This window comes from Phoenix dactylifera, chromosome 7 (genome assembly GCF_051530095.1).
Source record: "Phoenix dactylifera cultivar Ajwa chromosome 7, Ajwa_hap1_PhDact_Kaust_v1.1, whole genome shotgun sequence".
Taxonomy (NCBI): Eukaryota; Viridiplantae; Streptophyta; class Magnoliopsida; order Arecales; family Arecaceae; genus Phoenix; species Phoenix dactylifera.
Genome location: NC_143196.1, coordinates 4,366,664 through 4,391,509, shown reverse-complemented (window position 1 = coordinate 4,391,509; position 24,846 = coordinate 4,366,664). Strand labels below are relative to the sequence as shown.

Sequence of the window (24,846 nt, the reverse complement as noted above, 5' to 3'; positions counted from 1 at the left end):
CAATGGAAACCTTTTCAAAAGAAAAGTTTTGTAAAATAATTGAACTTTAAAACATTATTTTATTAAATGAATAGCCAAGTGACAAATAATAGTTGTTATTGTATTAATGGACCATTATAACACTAATAATGGCAATTATCTTTTTTCCATCATGAAGTAATACAATGAAAGGGGGATTGGAATTGTTGTAATGGCTGCTGTGACCATGTAACCACAATAATAATTATTATTAGGAGAATTTTCTGGGATGCCTGCGGTGTGCACAGGAAAAGAGTTATAAGAGCCCACAATATTTATTAGTCATTAACTAAACTACAATTAAAACTTGATGAACTTTTTGGGTGCACCCAACTGGCTCCAATTGCTATTTTCAAGTCTGAGGACCCGACCGGTGTACAATGACAACCTATGTGCAGCCATGTCACTTCCCACATAATAGCTTCTACAAGCATATTTATAGAGCGGCTAATAATCACAATCCGGATATGTTTATAGAGAGGCTAATGAAGCCGTAAATTGGGTGGCCTCATATGTGGCCGATCACTCGATAGGCGAAGTTGCCTAGAGTATTTGAAGATATTATTTTTTAATTTTTTTAAATATATTCGTACTAAAAATATCTGAGCCATGGCCCATCGGTCATAGTTTAAAAAAAAAAAAAATCACAGGGGCAATCTTGTGGGCCATGGCCATGGTCCCACGCACAGGTCTCGCTCACACTGTGCATGTGGGATGCAACTCAGATTGCTGGCCCCCACCGCGTGTCAGCGTAGTCCGTTGCCACGCGAGACTCGCTTTTAGGGAGGCGTTACAAGTTCTAACTCTCAACCTCACTTTCGCCCTGACATCCAGATGACGAGTGACGACTCTTCTCTGTCTCTTCCGTAGTCGTTCTTGTCCCAACCCGTCACCATTGATGAGCTCAACTTCCTCGTCTCCTACTACCTCCAAGAGTCTTTCAAGTCTGGGGACCCAAACAGCGTGCAATATTGAGATCCTATGCACAGCCATGTCGCTTCCCAAGAGCTTCTGCGGGCATATTTATAGATAGATTAAAGGTCACAAACTGAACGAGAGGCTAATGGAGCTCTGAATTGGAACGCCAGGGGAGCCGAATTAAAAAAAAAAAAAAATTGTTTAGAGCATTCAAGACTTGCTATTTTTTATTTTTTTTATTGTATTCGTATTAAAAAAAATCAGCGTACTGGGGCTATCCTGTGGGCCGTGGCCATGGTCCCACCCACAGGTCTCGCTCACGCCGTGCATGCGGGATGAGATTGCTGGCCCCCACCGCGTGTCAGCGCTGTCCGTTGCCACGCGAGACTCGCTTTCAGGGAGGCGTTACAAGTTCCAACCCTCAACCTCCCTCCGCTCGCTCTCTCTCTCCTTGGCCTCGGGATGGCGAGCGACGACTCTCCCCCGTCACCCCCGCTGTCGTTCCTGTCCCGACCCGTCACCACCGACGAGCTCAACTTCCTCGTCTCCCGCTACCTCCAAGAGTCTGGTCCGACGTCTTTCACCACTATTTCCCATCGAAAATTCTCTCTCTCCTTTTATCTTCATCATCTCGTATTCCTTTATGTTTTCCATTCACTTTCTAATCTTTTTAGGGTTTATTGTCGCTAAAGAACCTTTTTGAGGTCTTTATACGCTTCTGTTTTTGTTTTTTGATGTACGAGAGTTTTTGTTTCAAGGGTTCTAGAATCCGATCTCTCGCTTTTTGCCGTTTTGCCGTTTTGCCAGTTTTAGTGGTGAATTTTAGATATGATAGTCGCAGGTTTTTGGTTTTCCGAACTCTGAACGAAGAACATATGGAAAAAGTAGATTAAAGAACTTTCGTAGGGTCTTTGTACACTTCAGGTTTTGTTTCAAAGGTTTTGGAATCCGGTTTCTCCCGTTTTCTATCTTTTGAGGGGTGCATGTTAGATTGAGATAGGTAGTGTTCTATCTTGAAGAGAAAGAAATTAGATGGTACATTGGAAAAAAGAACGACTGGAAGAAGTAGATTAAATAAAATGGCTGAACACCTCGTAGAATTTGATTTGGCCACATTGACTAGATCTAGACCAGATGAGAATGTTCGCAGGAAAAATAGGAATGAAAAGCTTGGGGCCTGCTTGATATTGTTGTTGCTTTTGTACTTTTTGCTTCTGGAAAAATTAGTGAAATACCGCATGGAGATTGATGCTGAAGACAGTACTGTGCACAAATCTTTTGCTATTTCATGCTTTATTTTCAACTTTCTTTTGAAGCAATCAAAAAAAAAAAATCATTGCTGCAAAAAGTCGGCGTTTGATTCAGCCATAAAGTCTTATGCCTGCCAAATAGCATTTGGAAGAAGGCATAACTGAGGAATAGTTTTGCCGATCAAACTTGTTTATGACAGTCATAACTATTCTAGGGAGAGCTGTCATAATCTATTCCTTGGCCTAAAGGAACCTTTTATGCCTATTTTTTTACTATTTTATAGACAAAAAAGTCATCATCCAAAAGTTAAATATTCAAAAATGTGCCTTTTTCTATTGAAAGTGGAGCCAGATAAAATTGGCATAGCTTATGACATAACTATTCCCATAGGCATACCTTTCACTATTCCCATTTTTCTTATTTCTAAACCAAATGCAGTTTTTGATTTTTCAAACGATTTCAGAAAAAATGGAAGGGTCTCATTATACGTGTTGTTCAGTCTAGTTTAGTTTTCTTCTTGGGGTTTTGAAACAAAAACAGAGAATAAAAGCAGTACCAAACAGGCAGCAAATCCTTTTATTGTCTTGCCCAACAGCTACTTGAAATTCACTTTCCCTTGAAGCCGAAAACTTGGGTTGAAGGGCTTGAAGGATTGGCTGTCAAAGGAATTTATCTTAAGCAGTACGCGGAGTATAATTGCAATTACATATTATTCCTTGCTCTGTAGGACCTTAGCATATGCTGCACTTTTAATGCTGGAAAGAAAATGTCATATGATGGCAATGAATTTTGCCAGAATCCTATGTGAAATTGCATGAAAGAAATGGAGGAAGGCAGGGGACTGGCTCTTTTAGTTTTGTTCTGTGTTTTTCTATTTTTGCAGGAAATGTAAGACTTCATGGAAGTATGGTTTGCGGTGCTGCAGTTCAATGAACTACAGCTCCAGAAAGCAGTGTTTTAGTTGTTGGAACTGAACCATCATTTGGATGTTTGTTTCATAGTAAGATAGACATGGAAGTCATGGTAGATTGGCTTAAGCCAGGTCTAACTGAACTAAGCTGGGTTAGCTTGATTCTGGTCAAAATTGATTTAGTTGGATCAGGTTAAAGGTGATTCAGTTGCGTTGGGCAGGAACAGGTCGTCTAGTTAAGTTTGATTGGCTCTGGTCTTAGTAAAACAGGTTCAAATACGTATGACATGCCTAATTTATGATTAATAGCTGACTTGCTTCCTCTGAATTTGACTTTGCCTTGGCTGAGGTCAGGTTTAGTATTTTGGGGCTGCCAAAAAACCACACTCTCCCAGTCCACGCTCACTTAACATAAACAAACACTTAAAACTGCACATATTTGGGTGATGTTTTTTCAAGGTCCTCACTTACCTGAAATACACTAAGTGGCCAGATTATTGTTCTATAAAGTAACGGCCGAATTCTAGTTCATAAAAGAAATTATTTAGTCCATCTAGTTAGAAGCATAGGAAAAGGATAGAACATATTGGAGAGGATTCATGGTGTGTTTTTTAGAACATCATGCAGAACTGGCTGAAGGGTTGAGACTTAGGTGCAGGCAGTTTTAATCTATTTTCTATAGTCTTATGTTTAGCAAGGGTTGCCAGTCAATTTTCTTTTCCTTTATTTTTTCCAACAAAGGGGTTTCTTTTAGTTGGAAGCTTGAGGCTTAAAATTTCTAGATTTTTTGTAACTCTTTTTTGGTTTGGAAGTCACTCGTTCGGAGAGGGGGCTTATAGTTTTGGCTGACGAGGGGGAGAGAGAACATTAGGGGGGGGTTAAGAATGGAGGAACATTGAACATTAGGGGGTCTTGGCTAGGATTGCAAACAAACCGAGCAGTGGATAATTACTCATTTGAGCTCGGCTGGGATAAAAAATGTGCCAAGCTCAAACATTTTTTTAGAGACGAGCTAAGCAACAACCAATGGGAAAGCTCGGCTTAGCTCGACTAAATCTTGTCTCAAAGCTTAGTCAAGTCGAGCTTGAACACTCCATATAAAGCTTGGCTTGAGCTCAAGCCAAGCTTGAGAAGCTCCTTTGATGTACCAAGCTGAGCCGAGCAACCTGATACTCGGCTGGCATGGCTAATTTGCACCCCTAGACTCTCTTGGCCATATGGGGATGACAGCTTGTGGCAGAGCTCTATGTTAGATCTTTCCTCTCTGTTTTTTGTCCACCATGAGTTAAATATAATGCTTGTTTCCTTCTTGAGTGTGAATTTGGGGAAGTTTTCTAATTAAACATTATAGAACATGAGTCGAACATGTGACCAACTATCCAAGGTGTATGTTGGGTAGATTGGGCTAGGCTAGAGAGTCTTGAATTTAGGCCACATTATAAAGCTTTCTTCCAAGCTTTTGCTGCAATTAGCCTCAATATGTCTTAGCCCAAACCCACATCCCCATGCCATAAGCTGAATCTTTTTAAGCTATACTTCAGCTAGCATTCTGCCTTGCATGATCCAGGTGCGATTCATTCCAAACTCTGTCCAAACTCAGTTGTTATAGCATGGACAATTGAATCTTGTCAATTTATTTTTTTCTTGTAATAGTAATTTAAAATTATGCTATTAGGAAATTGCCTGTGGTTTTCTTATGTCTGTGATCTAGAAGTCAATTATAGCTAACAGGTTATCTTTAGTTTTTGTAATGATGATGCCTAAGCAGGATGGAGAGCATACTTGGGCCCCCCTGATTGCATCAAAGTACAGTTGCATATGAGCTAGGTTGTGTTAGATCCAGATTGAGCTTAGACTTAACATGCTTTGGACCTTAGATTTAGATCTAGATTTGATCCATTCAGGTCAGGTTTGGCCGGTTCCCTTTTTCAGGTTGATCTTAGATTAGGTCTAACATCAAAAGCTTAGACCCAGACAGTTGATCTTATTTTTGTCATTTTGGTTAGATACAGTTTTGCAAGATTCATACTGACCCGGATATAAGTTAGTTCTCAGTTTGGGATTATACCAGAGCCATATGTTTGAACTTGAGGTGTGAGTTTGGTCCAAATTGGGCAAGTACTGGTTGGATCCAGATCTGCCTACACACCTGCACGACTATTGAAAAAAAGGGAGGTGTGGAAGGTTTCACATGTTTTCTCTTTCTAGAGTATCAGAGGCCTGGTGTCTCATATAGCTAACAACTTTATATATTTCTATTTTTATCATTATTTCTTTCTTCTGAGGTTGGTCTTCGAGACTTGTAAGAGATGCAAATAGGCTGGGCCAGGGTTGGGTATAGCTGATTATATAAATTTTTGATATGGTCAGCCAGAGGAATTGGCTTGGAAGAATATAAATCAGGCCTGAATTGTTTTCTGTTTTGGTTGGTTTTGCAACCATACTCTTTAAACATTTTGCACTTATGTCTTGAACTTTGTGACCCTTTGGAATATTTGATTTCATGAGTTTCATCACAAATTAATTTGTCTGATAAGCATTTGCAATGCTTTAATTTATTTGTAAAAGGTGTTATTTGGTAACCTCAATGATGGTTCATTTCTTAAAGGCAGCTTATCATTCCTTTCAAATACTTGATTGTTATTTGTTCTATCGATCCAAAGTGCTTGTTTGCCTTGCCTCTCCATGTTCTTTATTCATGTCTTTCTTTAGTTCAGTCCTAAGCTTTTTTTTCCAATGTATTTTTGAATGTTACATTACATCCATCTGACACTAGTTATATGTAGTGTGATGTGGAATGCTAACATATATGATGTATCCTGTTTCTGTAAGGCTTCACAAATGCCGCATTTGCTTTCGAATATGAGTCTGGGATTAAGAAATTTAATTTTGAGGATAATTTGATTCCACCTGGTGCTCTTTTGACTGCTGTGCGAAATAGCATTCAAAACATAGAGCCTATGATGGAAATCATAGAAGCTAGAAGGACCTGGGAAGAGCAGAAGAATATGTTCATGAACCGGTTAGAGTTCATCGAACAGAAATGCGAGTTACTTCAAGCTCAAGTTGCTGAGGTCTTGGCAAGGTGTGGTCCAACACAAAGGTCCCCCGAGGGACGCCCATCTGATGATGCAGAGACACAAGAAACCAGACAGGTAATTTCTGATTGGACTCAAACACAAAATTATGCATCTGAATGTAATACATATTTTCTATTGCTTAATGACAGTGTCCTGGGGCTCCTAATGATCCTGAAGTTTTACAACATCAGGTAGTACTGTCATCTTCTGGTCATGCCATTGCACCTGTGCAGGTGACTATTTTTCAGAAGAAACAATTATGTAGGTTTTGAAAAATATAACTTTTATTGCTATGGAATTTATTTTTCTTCTGTAACTTGAGTTTGATCACTTATTTTCACATTGGTTACTCTTTTTCTCCTTGATGTTGATCTCTTTAACTGCAATTAGAAGGTTTTTCTTTTAATCATGTCCCTTGCAAACTGGGGTTTTGTTTATGTTCAAATTTTCAAAAGACAGTTATGTTCACCTTAGTTCTAACATTAGTACTAGACCTTCAGTGAACTGGTTCCTTTTATATCAAGGTTTATGAAGGCTGATATGTCAGCCATCTCAGCAGGTGATTGATACCTAGGTTAACTAAGATACCAGTTTCTCTTGGCCAAGATGGAAGGTTGGAGAATTTCAGAAAGACCAATATATTCTGAGATCTCAGCTATTATTTAATGACCAAGATATCAAATTATCATTTAATAGTTAAGAAATATTAACCACAGTTTTGGGCCTGAATTTTCACATGTAGTAACTAAAAAACCCATTTAATATATATAAAGAAAAACTATAGAGTGATACCATAACAGCTGATATCTCAGGATATATCAGTTTGTGTTGTCCAATACAATAAGCTCCAATGTGAAAGCCTTTAGATCTTTGTTTCACCATGTCAAATTAATTTCTTTTCTATAGCAATAGTTGTAAAATTGAAGTACCATACTTGGCCTACGAGAGATACTTCTACTGAGACAAATTTCCTAACTTGGCTCTATTTTAAGTTTTGGTTAGCTTCCATTTCTATGCCAAGTGATGGTTGTTTCTTATGTCCATCAAGGTTGCTGTCTTGCAACTAATAAGATTTTTTTTAAGAATTCTCATAGAAATCTTATCAAATGTGAACAGTAAGATTTGCTGTACTAGTTGGTATCGGTGTGTACCGACCGTACTGTACCCGTATTAAACCGGTATGCAGTACAGGAGGCATGCTGAGTGTTGGTATGCCGAACCGATCTCTGTACCAGACGTACTAACACAATAATAGGATGGCGCCAATAGGGGGTTCGGTACCGAGATGGCGAACCTTAATGAACACTATGGTATTTATTGGGCATTCTCTTACTGATCCTTCTTATTTGTTGTTTTATTGATTTAGTTTTTTGGGTCCTTTCTTTTATCAAATACTTAGCTTAAGGTACCTTTTTTAAGCTACCAAGATCCCCTTTTATTGGTTCAAGTTTCTGTAAAAGGGGATGCAGCAGTGATCAGCCTCTTTTTTTGGGGTAAAATGTAAGCCTCTCTATTTTGCAACTGATAAGATTTTTCTTAACAATTCTAATAGAAATTTCATCAAATATGAACACTATGGCATTTATTGGACATTCTCTTATTGAGCCTTCTTATTTGTTATTTTATTGATGTAGTTCCTTGTGTCCTTTGTTTTATCAAATACTTTATTTAAGATACTTTTTTAAGCTGCCATGATCCCCTTTTATTGGTTCAAGCAAGGTATGCCGGACCGAACCGGTGCCGACAGACAATAGTACGGTACAGCATATGAAATCGGTTCCATACTTGTACCGGTGCGAACCGGGCCATCCCGAGCGAATTTTTCCCGCGCGCTTGTGCATGGGGAAGAGCGCCCACACGGGGTGCCCATTTAACGCATCCGCACACAGACGCGTAGTTGTTTGTTTTTTGGGAACTGCGCACGAGCAGCGCGCCCACAGGGGCTGCCAGCCGGCATGGGCCATTTAATGCCACAAAGTGGCACTGGCTTTTAACTCATCCGCGCGCGGACGCGTCTTTTTTTTTCTTTTCTTTTTTTGTTGACGTCCGCGCGCGGTCGCATCTGCGCACGCCTCTCCGGTTCGAACCGAACCGGTACTGTACCAATACCGGTGCTCACCAGTACGCCGGTATGGTCGGTCCGACAAACCTTGGGTTCAAGTTTCTGTAAAAGGGGATGCTAAAGTGATCAGCCTCCTTTTTTGGGTTAAGCTTTAGGGCTCTTTCAAGAACCTAAATTGTGACTAAGTTTTACATCAAAAAAAAAAAACAACTATTTTTAGGGAGAGAATGGAGGTTGGTTCTCATGCTTGGACCCTTTAATGGAATCTGTAAATTTTAACCTTGTGTATTCTGGGAAATCTAATCCCTTAGGCACAACCATCACTCTTAAATAGTCTTACATGATAAATATTTCATAGAAAGTATTGTTTTATGATCTGAATTCCATCATGTGCCTCTGAAAAAATCCTGCAATTGAGTTCATTAAAATAGATCAAGAGAGAGCATATGGAAGGTACGATGAGTCTTTCAAGACATGTCATGTGCCTTCTACATATCCGTTCTTTACTTGACAACACAAGGTCATATAAAGCAGAATTCAGTTTGATTCTTCCGAAGAAGAAATCTATCGGTGTCAAGAGCTCGGATATTAGGAAGATGATTCGAACATCTCCTTTCGCAAAATGCAAGTAAACAATGGGAATTTTTTTTATCTTTTCCATCATTTTGATGGCATTGAATATTCCTCACAAGCGGACTTACCTTTTATGTTCACTTCTTTCTTTAAATCCATTTTTCTTGAAGCTGAGTAGGCACCAACCTCTGTAGATTGGGAAAATTCTTTTCTTGTGCAGCATCTTGCACTAGATCATCTTGTAGACCCTTTCACTATGAAAGAAATTCAAAAGGCCATCTTCTCTTTGGGAAGTGAAAACTTCCCTGGCCCTGACAACCTTCCCCTTCTCTTATTTCAAAGATATTGGAACCTCCTCAAATCTGATTCCTGACTATCTTTAATGGCTTCTAGTATGTTTCAATACTGATTATTGCCTTCAACTCTCCAGATCCCAAGACATATCAATTTGATTATCTACTCTCAAAGACTACAAATGTATCAATTTGATCCATGATGATGTTAAAATCATTTCCAATATCTTAGCTAATAGGTTGGCTTCTCTTCTATTTGATCTTGTTGATCCTGCAAAATTTGCTTTTATAAAGGGGGCTCGATTCTCCACAATTTTCTTGGTGCCCATGAATTATTATCTTATTGTTAAATTCACAAAATAGAGGGCATCCTAGCAAGTTAAATTGTGAAAGAGCCTTTGATTTTCTAAGCTTTGAGTTCCTTTTAACTTTTCTCTCTATGTATACTTTATACTCTTTGGAGTTTGGATATCTTGTTTAAACTCTCACCTGCACTTGAAAGGTGGCAGTGCTTGTTAATGGAGAGGATGGTAATTGGATAAAATGTTGCTGAGGTTCTAGGCAAGGAGATCCACTTTCCTCCTTTCTCTTTACCTTAGCAGTGAATGTTCTTAGCAAGGTTGAACATGAAACTAGAGTTATATAGTGTCTTGGGCCACCTATATTTGAGCATGAAATTTGCAACCTACAATTTGTGAACAACACTCTCCTCTTCTATCAACATGAGGTTGAACAAGTTTGATCATTAAAAGCCAATCCTCTACTCTTTTGAGTTTCTTCCAAACTCCAAGTTTAATATTTCTGAAAGATTTTTTTTCTCTTGGCACTAATATATATAGGAGTTTCTTTTCCCTAAATGCTCAACTATAAACAGGGTCCCTTTCATTTTGTTATCTGGGACTTCTCCTTTTCGATTCAAGATTCTTTAAATTAGACTGGTTTTCTTGTTGAGAGATTTGATTAATGCTTGGCCAGTTGGAAAGGGACTTACCTTTCTTTTGGGGGTCAACTAACTTGAATAAACTCTGTTTTATCTATTCTTCACAGCTACTACTTATTAGTCTTCAAGTTCATTGTTTGGTAGTAAAACATATTGATAGACTTCATGAAGCTTTCTTTGGAAAGGATCACTAGTAGTTATATGCTTCTTTATTAGGGTAAAGTCTGTGAAGCCAAGGAGGACGGGGTTAGGAGTGAAAAACTTGACTAATACGAACAAAGCCATGCTTGCAAAATGGTGCTGGAGATTCACTCAAATGATAATTATATTGGGAAAACAATGGCTTGACTGAACTACTACAACTACTGCTGTTTTGGTCCAAGGACTAGAAGAACTCAAGTTGCTTCTCCTATATGGAAAGTCTTAGCTTAATCTTGGATGCCTTCTGGTGTGGTCTCCCTTTGTCTCTTGAAGGAGGGCTATCTATTAGATTTTGGAAAGATGATTGGCGGGGCCACCTTCACCTTGGATCCCTCTTCCTGCTTCTTTATGCTACTTTTCTAAAGCAGAATGTTACAATGCTTTCTCAATGGAATGGGTGGCTCAGTTGCTGGTATGTGAAACTAAGAAGTGCCCTCATCTTCGGGGAAGACTTATAATTGGTTCACTTCCAAACTTTGTTGATGAGTTTCTTCTGTTTTCTACTATGTATATTCTTTCCATACCTTCCTTAGGAAGGGTGGAAATATTCATCTCGTCTTCACTGCACTTTGAAAAGCAATATTATGGAAAAGGTCCATATCTTCATGCGGGTGGCCCTCGACAACAGGCTTAACACTGGCATATGTTTGCAAGAAAAAATGGATTTACCTCTAGACAGTTTGGAGAAATCAAGAATTGAAAAATGGCAACTTAAGCATGCTTGGAACTAGTTGATTTTGGCTATTTGTTGGTGTATTTGGAAGGAATGTAATACATTCCTTTTCCTTAAGAAGGCAACTTCATAGGATGCCAATTTCGCCTCTGTATTAGTCCTCAAAGAGTGGCCTTCCATTGTTCTATAAAATATTGTCTTAGTTATTATGTTGTTTCTAACATCTTCTTTAACTCCTTTGCTTCTTAATACATGGCACCTCCCATTCTTGTACTACTCCTACCTTCTTCCTTCATTATTTTATATATTGTGTCTTTTTTATTTTTATTTAATAAATGGGTGGACCCCCTCCCTTTCCATCTAGAAAAAAAGAAAGAAAAGTAGGGATGTGATTAGGGAGCAAGATCTAAAAGTACTTGGGATGTTGTTTTAGTGGTTTTTTTGTTTGGAGTTGAGACTATTATGGTGTTTAAAGGGTTCAGCGTAATAGGATTTCATGAACCGATACTGAAGGGACAAAGTAGTATCGAGCAATGTGGACCAATATAGAATGACACTGGCAAATTTAGCAGGAATGTAGGAGATATTAATCTATACCATCGCGTTCACTGTTATAATTATGAAACTCCTTTGACTCGGCTATGAATCCTCAATGACCCTGATTGTAGGAAATTTCTGCAGCCATGCCTTTTAACTAATAATAGACTTGCACGTGGCACATATTACATGCAGTCCTAGTAAGAGTTTAGAAATGCCAAGAAGCCTATACAAACATGATAATTTAAAATTCGATGCTATTACACATCTCCATCCAGTTACCCCATCTCACTACCCTTTCTTATATTTTATTTTATCAATAAATAAATATAAATTCTCAAAAAATAAAGAATTTTTTTTTTGGATTTTTTCTCTTCTCTCCATCTAGCTAGCACCGGTCTTTGTACCACACTCTTGTTGGAGTCCATCATGAAAACTCACTGTAACATGATCAATGCCTATGCCTTATGGTATCCCTGAAGTTCCATTCTATCCTACAGATCTTCACCTATTGCTCATGAGGAAAAGAATCAATTAGAATGGAGGTAAACTACTTCTAGTTTGTCTCTCTCATATGTTATTGAGGGGATCACGAGACTCGAACCTGGGATGTTGTAGAACTTCTTTCTCCTTATAATGTATTATGCTTCATGACCCTGCTTTTGAGAAAGTTGATTTTTTATCTCAGTTCTTGCAACTCTTGGCTGTATGGTTTCATCGCTTTCCTTATTTTGAAACTTGATTTTGATTAGGTTGGAAATCCTACCAGAGGAGAATGACAAGATCTATTTGACTCAAATGTATTCACATGATGATTTTTCGGTCCATTAATTTGATTTTGAAACTTAGAGCAATTACCTAAGTTCATACGTTCATCTATTCATTGTTTTGAAAGAAAATTTAATTTTAAACCTCTATCAATATCATGAAGCAATAGAAGATTCTGAGAGATGCTTTCTTGATTGTTGATGGGTTTTGGAATTAGATTTTTTAGTGATGGTGTCCACACTAATCTGGCGAGTTTCAGTGATAGTCTCTCAAGGGATAACTAGAGCAAGATGGATGTCTGTCCCATCTTCCAAAACAAAATAGCATGAGGCATAGGGGAGATATGCTGTAGCATGGGCATTAAGATGTTAGTTTGTTTGGATCTATCCGCTCCAAGATAGTGGAAGAGAGATTGGTGTCGGCAAGATGGTGGAAGCAAATAGAGATAATTAGAACTTTATCCAAAAGAAATAAATATTGGAGATGATAATGGGATGTAGACACATGATGGCGTTAATGTTACCACATCCTTCTAAACTCCTATATGAGTTGTGCATATATGTGCACGGGAGTCTATTATTGGTTGAAAGGCATAATCTGCTTGAATTTTTTGCAACCAAGTTTGTAGAGGATTTGCAGTACCCCCAACCTATCCAAGAAGAAAGAGAAGGTAAAATAAAGATGCTCTTTGCCACATTTGCCTAATTTAACACCCTTGTCTCTACTTTTGGTATAATAGATTATGGGAGTGGTCTTTCTTTTTGGTTCTGGGAGGGTTCGACGGGCAAAAGGAGGATTATTCAGAGCAGGCTCAATGGACAACGAGGTCAACTACACCAAAGTGGAAGGGCCACTATCTAAGCTATTAGTGAGCCCTCCTTGGGCAGATTGCTTTTCATAGCGTAGTTTCGTAGCTTTGCTCCGGGAAGGAGACTTGCCTTATCAGACCTCGTGTCATTTTTGAACACAGCGATCAACAAGTAGCAAGCGGGGGAGAGTCAAGTAAAGTACAACACAGGACTTACGGGGTGGGGCGCGCCAAAGCAACCCGGGACCCCCGGAGGGGTCACTACTAAAACGCTGGTGCCTTCTTTTGAAGGTGAAAAACGGAGGGGCGCATCTTCAAAACTAACGCGCTACGAAAAAGAAAACGGCTGCGCTAACGCGCAACGGCGAAAGCCGTTGCTTGTTCTTTTGCGTCTTGCGCTTAATCCGTAGCTTGTTCGCCCTCGGGCGCGCTAGCGCACGGCGGCTTAGCTTTAGCTGCGGGTGCGTATGAAAAAAGTAGGGATGAAAGCCCATTTCCGTACCATTCATTCGTAGAAGGGGCGGCCACTTATAAGTTTCTTGCTAAAAGAATGATCATGTCAAAGGTGAATTGGTTGGTTGAAGGTGGGGTGGGGAGTGACGGTGAGTGGGGCCGCAACTCTCCTAAAGTCCACGAACTTACTTTGTTTGGCAAGAGGTGCCCTCCTAAAATAAGTGGACTGGCCTTATACACTAGGCATGGCACCCCCTAAAAAAATTACTTAATGAATGAAATATTCTTCCCTAAAAATTAGGTGATTGATCTTATTTGGTCCAAATAAGGAAATGAGGTTTCACTTCTTCACTTCAATTTCATATCCATCTCCACTCTCTCCATTCAAATCATTTCTCTTAAGATTCATCGGAGCCTATGAAGCATGGATACTGATATGCAAAATGGATACAATAAAGCATTGATATGCCCATTAACAAATCTTGAAAGTAGGCTACAATGCAGCTAGAATACATCAATGGATAAACAATTTTTTTTACTGTATGTATAAATAAGCATGATAAAGCATAGTAGGTTATTGAAATAACATTATTCATGCTTTATATAATAATATTAACATCCACAAACTTCATTTAGTCATTATTCAAATCAATAGACCATAATCCATACTTTATAGTCCATACGCTGTAACGACCGTACCGACATATTGGTGGGCACCGGTACCGATACCATACCGAACCGAACCGGCACCATACCGGTTCGGCTGGTTCAGGCCAAAAGCCAAAAAAAATTGAGGTCGGTACAGGCCGGTCGGTACGGGCCAGTACCGGTTTGGTACGGGCTGATACTGACCGATACGGGTTGCGAATAGTTGGAACCGGAAAAAATAGCTGTACCGTACCGGTTCCGTCCGGTACCGGCCCACCGGTACGGGCCGATACTGACCGAAACGGGTTGCGAATAGTCGAAACCGAAAAAAATAGCTGTACTGTACCGGTTCCGTCCGGTACCAGCCCATACCGATCGGTACGGCAGACCATGGTCCATACAATAATATCATTGTCATAAATGTCAGGATTGACCATTTACCATAACAAGGTTAATGTTCATTAAAAAAGAAATAAAGCCTTGGCCCTCATCTCTAGTGATATAATGGAAGTATCCCAAGTGTCTAAGAAGTATTGGAAGTCCTATTTAACTTTTGAAATAGGATACTTGAAATAAATATTTGAAATATTTCTAGAAGTATCCAATAAGTATTGGTATTTCAATGCATATATGATATTGGCATGCATTTTGAAGTATTCGTGCTTTTTTGATTAGAGCTTTTACTCATCTCTCTCTCTCTCTCTCTTTCTTTTTAACCTTGAGCATTTTAGAACTGTATAAGGGAAAGGTGTTTTAACTTATTTTCTTGAATTACTCTTCTTTTCCTTAAATACATCCCTTCATATTTCCTATCAAAATTTTCCTATTTAAAAAAAATTCTCTTAGAAAGAGAGAGGAGAATGGTTCTTAGATGTAGGGGGGTAAATGAGTTGAACACGAGAGAGTGGGGCTCTATTTGAGCTCAGCTCGAAATTATGTAAGGTGGGCTTGAGCGGTGCTAGAGCCCATGACAATAGTGGGTGGTGCAACGGATGAGAAGGGAATGAGATTTAAGGCCTTTGCTTGCTAGTTGTCCTCCATGCCGACAACGAGGAGATGGTGGGGGAGAAGGGAAGGAAGGCTAACGATGATCTTCTTTGCGATGGCGAGGAGGCAGTGGTGGAGAAGTAGAGGAAAATTGGATAGAGTTCAAGGGGGAGAATAAGCGATAAACAAAGAGGAGGTGGAGGGGTGAGCGAGAATGGAAAGTAAGGTGGTGGGAGCTAAGAGGATGGGATTATGGGAGCCACTTAGTGTTCTCAATTTGGTTGTTTGATCCAAATCATATCGTTGAACTTTCAACCATTGGATTAAGATCTATAAGATCTAACAGCTAATTATAAAAACAATGATATATTAGTTATTTATAATATTATATATATTTAATTTGTATTATATATTAATAAAATAATCTTCAAGCTATTCGAGTTGAAATGGAGCAAGCTAAGCTCATATGAAGCTCGGCTCATTTAATAAATGAGATCAAATATCCAGCTTATGCTCGGTTTGTCCACTAAACAAGGAAACTGAGATCAAGCTGAAAATCAAGTTGGACATGAGCTGGCCTGCAAAGAACTCGTTCGTCTAACAACCTTAATCAGATGCACTCCAAAATGTTGGATCATTGCTAGCTATTGCACACTCGTTCCTCTTAAACTCTTAAATAAACCACATGCATCACATTTTCAACACTAACAAAGATGCTTTCTTGTTCTTCCAAATTCTTTTCCTACCATTGCAAGGACTCATAAATAACTCCTCTTATTATGTCAGCTAGACTTTTGCATCCAACTCTTGGTATCCTTGTCAACAGTGTATTCAAATTGGATAACACTAGATGCTTAGATACTTACCATATTCTTTTGTTTGTAGCTTTTAGAAATTGGTCTAGAGTTGCACTGGTACATCATTAACTTCAGCCAGCTATACGAATGTTAAAAGTAACATTTAATTATTTCCCATAAGATTTGTTGTACTGTCCTGTACCATCTTATATCGACTATACCATATCGTAACTGGTAAGATATCGATACATTACTAAGATTTTGTTTGGTATATGAGACATACTAATGCAAACAAGCGGAATCACCCCGAACCATCTGGTTTCAAGCAGCATGATGGCTGAGAGAGAGAAAAAAATTTTAAGAGCCTATCTCGATATTGGGTGCATATCGTGTTATATTGACCTTACCCCACCGAACAGTAACATACCATACGATTCTCAGTGTTGGTTTTGCAGACCTTGGTTTCTTATATTGGCCATGTAGGTATTAAGATGGAGATGACTTTGCAAAATGTCACTTTCTGTAAAATCCTTGATCTAGCCAGTAAACAGATTAAAAAAATATATATGTAAGAGATCTGAAAATAATATCTTTCAATATTTGAGTTCAAATTATTTTTTTCATGTATTCTTGTATTTCATTTTTCCCCTCTTGCTAAGTCAAGCACTGGATGATATATTTGAATCCGATTCTTGTATTTGTCTATGCAACACTGCTTTATTAATCCCCATCCTGTTGTTAACATACTATGATGCATTATCTTAATTATCTTAATTTTATAATGTCAGAATTAGAAAGAAGTTTATTTTACTACGATAGTATGCCTTTGAATCAAGGATGAAAATTTGATGGTTTTAGGGAATCTTAATGTATTAAATCATGTTTAATTTGTTGAAACCTTTTAGGCATGCATGCTATGATATAGATAGTTAAAATGAGGAGGAGACATGCATAATACTTCTCTTATGCTTGATCTGGAACATTTGTCTAGCTGATATTTTCTACTTTTAACCTGTATTAATTATCATTTATATGTTTGATCTTTGTTGCTTGTAAAGTAGGACATATTTTTTAGTTTAAAATCTTTTGTTGCTTATTGAAATATATCAAATGGCCTAAGAATTATTATTTTTGGATATGTATTATGACCACTGTGATTTTGTTATATAATTGAGATAGCTGCGACTAGATAATAGTATGCACGATTTAAAATATGAAATACAGTATTCAAAAGTAAATTTCTTAGAATACCATTATCAATTTATGTTAATGGTGTAAAAGCTATTAGTTTCTCCTGCAGGTAACAATAGTAACTACTATAATGCATCAACAATCAAATTTAAAAAAATATTTTATTTATTTCATCCTGTTAATTGTTGATATTAGATTTTGCAATTGCTTATATTGGTTTAATACACTATCGAGACATTGGTGTAACCATGTTGTCTCCTTTGTCCTTTTTCCCTTCTGTGCATTTGACCTCCTAGGCCCTATGTCTGCCCATGGATGATGATGTTGAATGATCTGTTGTCACACATTGTAATCTCATATAATATTGGTATATATGCTTCTATGAACAAAGCATAACTGGAAAATATATTAATCAAATTGCAGGGACGCAGAAAGAGGGGGAAGACGACCCACATTGGTCCTTCTGGCAATGTAAATCACATACATCTATGTTCTTATTTTGTGTTTCTATATCATTTAATGCTGTCAGATATACAGTATGTTATAAACAAATGGACATTGCATGTCCAATTGTTCTTTTTTTTGTTGTTGTTTTTTGACAATAAGGGAGGATGGATGAACCACCCACTTTGTTCCATCTGTTCTTTTTTGAAAGCAAGATTTAGTTTTTTTTCAGTAAATGGAAAGGGAGCAGAGCCCCTCCCTGAATTTATGGAAAGGGAAGATTTAGTTTGTAAGTTGGAGACGGAGTTTCTTAGAATTCCAGAAATTTTGATGAAACTATTTTGGCATGAAGAAGTCTGTTAGGTGCCAATTCTTCCACATAGTGAGCAGGAAGTTAATAGGGCCTAATTCTAAGAGGTGCAAATTGATGTGGAAACTAAGAAAGTAGTGCCCTTGATTTCCCCCTCCTCTTATTGGCCTTTTATTTTTTACACTTATTAAAGCTTCTGCTTGATAATGCATGAAACTGATATCATGACTACTAATTCTCTGTCTATTCTTTGCAGGTCAGTTACAAAAGGAGATGTTTCTGTGAGTGATATTTAAGACTTGTCAGCATGTTTTCTTAGCTTTTAGTCTCTGTGGACTGAGACATTTGGAAAATGCATCTCTGGTACTTAATAAAATGTGCATCGCTTGTATGCGGACAAGTAATTTATATTTGATGTTTGAAACTTTGCTGCATGTTGTTTAATTCCAACCAAGTGCTATGTGATCATGTTAGGAAGTTCTTTATTTCTACTTATGGTCGATCTTAGATATCTATGGCTGTTTTTTTTTTTTTTTTTGGTATTTTCCTTAGAGGGTTTTTTTTTTGGCTGTAACAACCACCACTGAAAAAAACATTGACAGTTAGAAGCAGTATGAACCACTTCCACATAACTAGTTCTAGTGGAAAAGAGTAGCTGTCTTCTTATCTATGATATATGTTAATTCACATATCTTGAATTGCACAGATTGCTGATTGGATCACTGGGAAGGGATCCAACAGCCAAGATGACGATCTAATCTAGACTAAAGTTTTTCTTCTGAGCAGTGACTTTTTGCCCAGGTCAGTGGCATCTCTGAAATGTGTCTTTCTTGAGTAATTACATGGGTGGATAGGGAAGCAAATAAACCGAGTTTTGCAGCGTTCAGTTCGGGCCATCAGGTTGTGACATGAGGATGTGGAGAGGGCAAGGCAGGAAAGGATGGACTCCATGAGTTTAGTTGTGGGACGGAGAGAGAATACTCCAAGTGGATCTTTTGATAAGAAGATGGATGTATTAAGTGGTTAGACCATGATTCGCCGTACTGACCTAAACCAGGCAGTATAGCATGTACCATACCGCTCTGATTCGGTACCGGTATATGGTACAGAAGGCGTGCTGATCTTTGATATGCTGAAAAGATTCTGTACCATACCGAACAATACTAGTGTGGCACCAGTACGAGGTTCGGTATCGAGACAGTGAATCTTGGGTCGACGGCCTTTGTTTTCATCTTTTCAAGATCAAGAGGGTGGACTTTGAGTGGGGGTTGGCACCCAGTTGTTCTATTGGTCATCAGCATGATATCAAGGGTCACGGTATAGCCTGCATGACCATTTCATGCTCGTTATCTTCTCTTATCGAACTTTTAAATGAACAGATCCAGTCTCCCAGTCACAACCATCTTGGCTGCAAGATGATTACCATGAAATGCAGAGGACCTTTATTTTTTCTGGGTAATCTAATGGAAGGAATGCCTCTTTTAGTTAGGGTTAATGTTAAATTACGTTACGGTTGGAATCAGTCCCCAAGGATAGGGTTGGGTATAAGGTGAAAAAGGAGAGGATTAATCCCTTCTAGACTTCTAGTTCTAGTCCCCCAAAAAAAAGGTCTTCAAAGATGAGAACAAGAAGGCGAGTCTCTTGATCTTTCTTCTCGTCCAACTTTGATTCTCCAGCACATGAAGCCATCATAGATATAAGGAACCAAGAGCAAGAAATTCAGCCGTTAGGAGTGGTACGAGTTGATATTAGAGGCATTAAATAATAACACAAGGATCACATATATAGAACATAATTTGCAGAGGTATCAAGAAATCTATGACCGTCTTGGGTTTGGAATAAAAGAAAAGCCAGCAACCAAGTACTTGCTGCAAATACCTTGGTTAGCTTGCTCCCAAAATATGATTCTACTGTAGTCACCGTAAAGGAATTTTAAGATATCTCTTTCTTTCAGTGTACATGAATTCATGTGTTCTCTTAATTGCCTTCTATGCTTATTATAATTTCTTCCCAATCATGCGTGAAACTTATATCAATCACTAATTTCTGTTAATTTTCTCTCTCTTCTTTTTGCATATCAAATGCAAAAAGAGATGCTTTTACTAGTGATATCTAAGACTCGTTAGTTTCGATGAGCTTTTAAGGCCCGTTTGGATTTGAGAACCACCCAGATTAAACTTTCTATTGAGAAGGAGGTGAAGAACAAAACTTGGAGTCCTTAATCAAACACTCGATCCCTAGATTCTTTACCATTTTATGGGGATAATTCATCAGAGAGGGGACTTATCTTGTCCCCGAAAAATCGGCATTTGGGAAACAAAAACACCTCCATGTCTCCAACTTCATCTCCTTCTTGCTAATTGTCTTCAACTACAAAATCCCATTAGTGACATATTGTCCGAGGATTGAATGTTCCGGCATCCAGACAGCTCTCGGTGTTTCCGCGGACTAGTCTGAAACCTTGCATGTTGTGTGCAATTAAATGTGCAATGACTTGTATATTGACAAGTAATTTATATTTGTTATGGCTTTTTGTATGGATACCCTTCTAAATATCGGATTTTGCATGGATATCCTTCCAAAATTGATATTTGCATGTATACCCTCGTAAAACTCTATTATTGTACAAATGTCTCTAATATAACGGTTGTTTTAACGGTGTTAAGAAAAATTATATTTATATTAATTAAAAATAAAATAAAATTTTGAAATTATGCTATTGTCTCTGTCTTTTTTCCTACCATCGGGATCTCGATCACGATCCCTTATAAATGTTTCCGTTTGTACGTTTACCATTTAAAAGTATTTTAGTTATTTTAATTTGAAACCGTTAATTTTTTAATGGTGTTAGATGACATGGGTACATATGCAAAAATAAGAATAAAAAAGAATAGAATATCAAAACAAGTATTTTAAGAGAATACACATGCAAATATCAATTTTAAAAGAATATTCATGTAAAATTCGATATTTAGGAGGGTATTCATATAAAAAATCCTATTTGTTATTTGAAACTTTGCAGCATATACATTGTTGTCTAATTCCAACCAAGTGCCCTGTCATCATGTCAGGAAGTGCCTTATTTCAACCCACATGGAAGGGGGAAAAAAAAAATCCCAAGGTACAGTGTATGTAGCTTTTTTCTTTTTTCATGGAGGTTTTTTTGCAGCAAAAAAACAATTCGCAGCAAAATCCATATAGAAAATTAAATTATGGTGACTAATAAATTTTTTTTAAAAGTTTAAAATTGAACCGTAACTAGCCCAAAATTGAAGGAATATCTCTATAATATTTGTCAAAAAAAATAATTTAAAAGAAATTGTTTTTTCATTAAGTGTAATCAAGACAACAAGCTCATGAATTATTTGATGGCTGGGAAAGGGATATGTCTCGAATCCATGACATGGGCATCACAAGGCCACAGAGATGCCACTAACACAGGTTGAAACCACAAGCTAAAAGAAAAGTCTCCAGCTAACCACAAGCTGACGACTCGGCCAGGAAATTAGATAAAATTAGACAGACATCGAGACTCTGACCTCCTCCTTTTCGTACAAGATTTCTATAATCTAATTCTTAAATTTCTTGTTGACAATCTAGATATAATTTTTTTTTAAATAGTAATTTATATAGTTTTACAATACAATCTGTCAAATTACGAAAAAGTAAAAAATATAAACAAAAATATATATCTACTGTGGATGTTCGAAATTTTTTTTAAAATATTAAGCAAGACGATCCAATTTGCTATTCTGTTTGTCTTCGTCATCTGAAACATGCATGGCTCAAAGCCGTCCAAGAACCTCCGCCGTGCTCTGACGCGGCCGACACATCGCCACGAGGGGAATAGCCTTTGGAAGCGTCACCGCGCTCCCTTCGCTCATGTCCACCTCCTCTCCTCCCACCCTTTCCCACTCAAAACATTGGATCATGGCTCCCAGCGCCAACCCCGTCACCCTCATCGCAAGCCCTTCCCCTGGACACTTCCTCCTCCCCATCCCAAAGGGAAGCGCCATCCCACCCTCCACTCTACCTCCCAAGAATCTCTCCGGCATGAACTTGGTCGGCTCCGCCCATACGTTTGGATCCCTGTGGATGGCCCATGCGTTGACCAATAGTATCGCGCCACGGGGAATGTCGTAGCCTCCGAGGACGGAGTCTTCCTGCGATTCGTGAGGTAGTAGGAGTGGGGCGACAGGGCACAATCTAAGCGTTTCGTTGATGATCCCGTTGAGATAAGGAAGCTTGGGGAGGTCATGTTCTTCCAGCAAGCGCTTTTCCGCTACCCACGCATCAATCTCCAGCCTGGCCTTCTGCAGTGCCTCCGGATTGTTTAGCAGCAGCGACATCGCCCACTCCAATGTCTCTGTCGATGTGTCGGTCCCTGCAACGAATAAGGTCTTCTTCACAGGAACACAAGGGGTCAGTGTCCGTTTTGAAGTTTCCGGGATTTGCAGCAAAAGCTACAGAGCGATGCTTATGTGCATGCGTGCGTGCGTATGCACGCGTGTGTGAGACGGGAGCCGGATTGGCTTACCGTGATGAAGGACTTGATGAACTGGTCGGTGTAATACTCGGGATCTTTGTCTTGCAAAGAGAGCAGAACGCCGATGATGGTCTTCTTATTGCTGCTCTCTTCGCCTTCACCGCCGCCCTTCCTTCGGTGCTCATCAATCAGTCCTTGCAAGATCTCATCTCTCTTCTTGTCGAGTCTATCGATCCTCCGGTTCAGCCCCTGGAAGTCTAACACCCTCAGTATTGGAAGGAAGTCGGCGAGATTCGACGCACCAACCACCGCCAAGAGCTGCTCCACAATCTCCATGAACTGTGCCGACTCCTCGGAGCTTGCCATGTCCTCTCTATAATACTTCTTCCCGGCGATGGTCCTCATCATCACGTTCAGCGTCAACCCGAACAGCCTCGGCTTGAGCTCCACCTTCGCAAACTCGGCATGCCTGCCACAGGATTCGCGGAACAGCCGGCTCATCAAAGCCCGGACCTCCTCGGCTCGGATGTCGGAAAGGGATTGGAGGCGGGCGGAGGAGAGGAGCTCGACGGTGGCGATGCGGCGGAGGTTGCGCCAGTGGGGACCGTAGGGGGCGGAGGCGAGTGTGGTGAAGTTATAGGTGAGGCGGCGGTTCGAGGGGAGCTGGGGGCGGTTGGCGAAGGCGATGTCATTCTTTGTGAAGCACTCCTCGGCGAGGGGGGCGGAGGAGACGACGACAACCGGGCGGGAGCCGAAGCGGAGGAGGAGGGCGGGGCCGTACCGGGCGGAGAGGCCGGCGAGGGTGCGGTGGAGGGGCTTCTTGAAGAGGTGGAGATGGCCGATGATTGGAAGAGAGGGAGGGCTTGGGGGTGATAGGTTCTTCTTTGAAGAAGGGGAGGGGAAGAGGAAGACTTTGACAAGGAGAAGGAGGAGGAACGAAACGGAGAGGGCGAGGTAGGAACATATGGACTCCATGGGTATGGTTTTGGATGGAGAGGGAGAAGGGCAGAGGGGATCCATTTATTATTATCAGAATGATTTCTTATATTATATGGTCGTGGGTGGTTGTGGATGTAGTCAGATTTTTCTTTTGGAAATTACTTTATAATTCTATGGAGAAACTTTTCCTCCCATTCTCCTCAAAAGGAACGGCGCAGGCTTGGCTGTACTCATGCTAAGTATATAAGTTACTATTATATCAAAAAAAAAAAAAGACACTAAAAACAAAACAAAAAATAATTTATTTTGCTATTTTTTATCTATTTTTCAAAAAAATAAAAAATGGTAGATTCTTTCTAATAATAGAGTGGTTAGTCCATAATTTAAAAAGTAAAAAAAAATCATACAAGGCTTTTTTTTTTCTTATTTCTATTGTATACTTTTTACTGATATATACTACATAGGCAAGTAATATATACCAAGCAAATTAGTCATCTAGTAAGCTAATATATGCATTTAAATTGATACAAAGTTTTTAGAACATGATATTTACTAGTACACAATATATAATTAAATAATACATAATTAGCAAATTAGTCATCTAGCAACTCAATATATACCTTCAAATAAATTGATCCACATTACACGGTCGGTGATACATACTGGTCGATTTTCTTGTACACACTATAAGCATATTTGATACCACTATAAAAATTTATGCGTTTAGCTATAAAAAAATATTTCTTGCTAAAAAATAATTTCGTCGCTTAAAGTATTTGGCGACAAAAAAAAATTCGCCGCTAGATTCGTGGCCAATGCTCCATGGCTAAAAGTCATCTAGTAATTCATCACCAAATATTCAATATTTTGTGACGAAATAAATATTGTCGTTAACACATACATAATTTATGACAAAATAATTCATCGCTAAAAGTGCGTAAATGACGTTGCCTAAACATCTATTTTATCGCGAAAAGTTTGATCTAAGAATCATGTGCATTATTTTTTGCCACGACAGTATAATTTCATTGCTAAAAATACTACTTAAATGATATTTCAAGATAAATATCTTATTTTGTTGCCTTATATATGGTACTTAATTATTAGCGACAACTTGTTATTCGTAACAAAATATTTTGTTGTTGATTGACCATTTTCTTGTAGTGTTCATACCCAACAATAATCCAATACATACCTCTAGGTAAATCAATACACAATTTTTAGACTATATTTTTTACCTTGACATATTACATAATCAGGTGATACACACCAAGCAAATTAATCATTTAGCAAGCCAATATATATTTTTATATAAATCAATACATAGTTTTCAAAATATTATTCATGAGTATTGGTATGCAGTTTTCTAATTTTGTTTAAAATAAGAAATTATATACATACGATTCTTTAGATAACAAACTCCTACGTGCAAAAATTCTAGAAAAAAAAAGAAGAAGAATTTGGAGGAAGAAAAAGGGATTAAAAAAGAGAAGAAGGATTTTATGAACAGAATAGACAACTTGATATGGAAGAGGATAGATTGAGACGCTTAATAAGAA

General features: G+C 38.6%; 2 protein-coding genes across 5 annotated transcripts; one reads left to right on the top strand and one right to left on the bottom strand.

Moving 5' to 3' along the window:
- The first annotated feature begins 1,377 nt into the window (after window positions 1-1,377).
- LOC103705247 (uncharacterized) lies at window positions 1,378-18,335 on the top strand. 3 transcript variants are annotated; one of them, XM_039127504.2, is made up of 5 exons: window positions 1,378-1,504; window positions 5,930-6,252; window positions 6,327-6,368; window positions 17,532-17,579; window positions 18,119-18,335. In XM_039127504.2, the coding sequence occupies exons 1-5, from the start codon at window positions 1,399-1,401 to the stop codon at window positions 18,149-18,151; spliced, it is 552 nt and encodes a 183-aa protein (XP_038983432.2). In that variant the 5' UTR covers window positions 1,378-1,398; the 3' UTR covers window positions 18,152-18,335. The 3 variants fall into 3 exon arrangements, with proteins under 3 accessions (XP_038983432.2, XP_008787117.3, XP_038983431.2); XM_008788895.4 differs by having other exon boundaries at window positions 6,327-6,410; XM_039127503.2 differs by lacking the exons at window positions 17,532-17,579; window positions 18,119-18,335 and adding an exon at window positions 10,262-11,487 and having other exon boundaries at window positions 6,327-6,410.
- Window positions 18,336-21,408: 3,073 nt separating this feature from the next.
- Window positions 21,409-23,385, bottom strand: LOC103705246 (cytochrome P450 81Q32-like). 2 transcript variants are annotated; one of them, XM_026803931.4, is made up of 2 exons: window positions 22,400-23,385; window positions 21,409-22,265 (listed from the first exon to the last, which is right to left on the bottom strand). In XM_026803931.4, exons 1-2 carry the CDS (start codon window positions 23,366-23,368, stop codon window positions 21,648-21,650), a joined length of 1,587 nt encoding a protein of 528 aa, XP_026659732.4. In that variant the 5' UTR covers window positions 23,369-23,385; the 3' UTR covers window positions 21,409-21,647. The 2 variants fall into 2 exon arrangements, with proteins under 2 accessions (XP_026659732.4, XP_088557166.2); XM_088701040.2 differs by having other exon boundaries at window positions 21,409-22,262; window positions 22,400-23,384.
- Window positions 23,386-24,846: the final 1,461 nt, after the last annotated feature.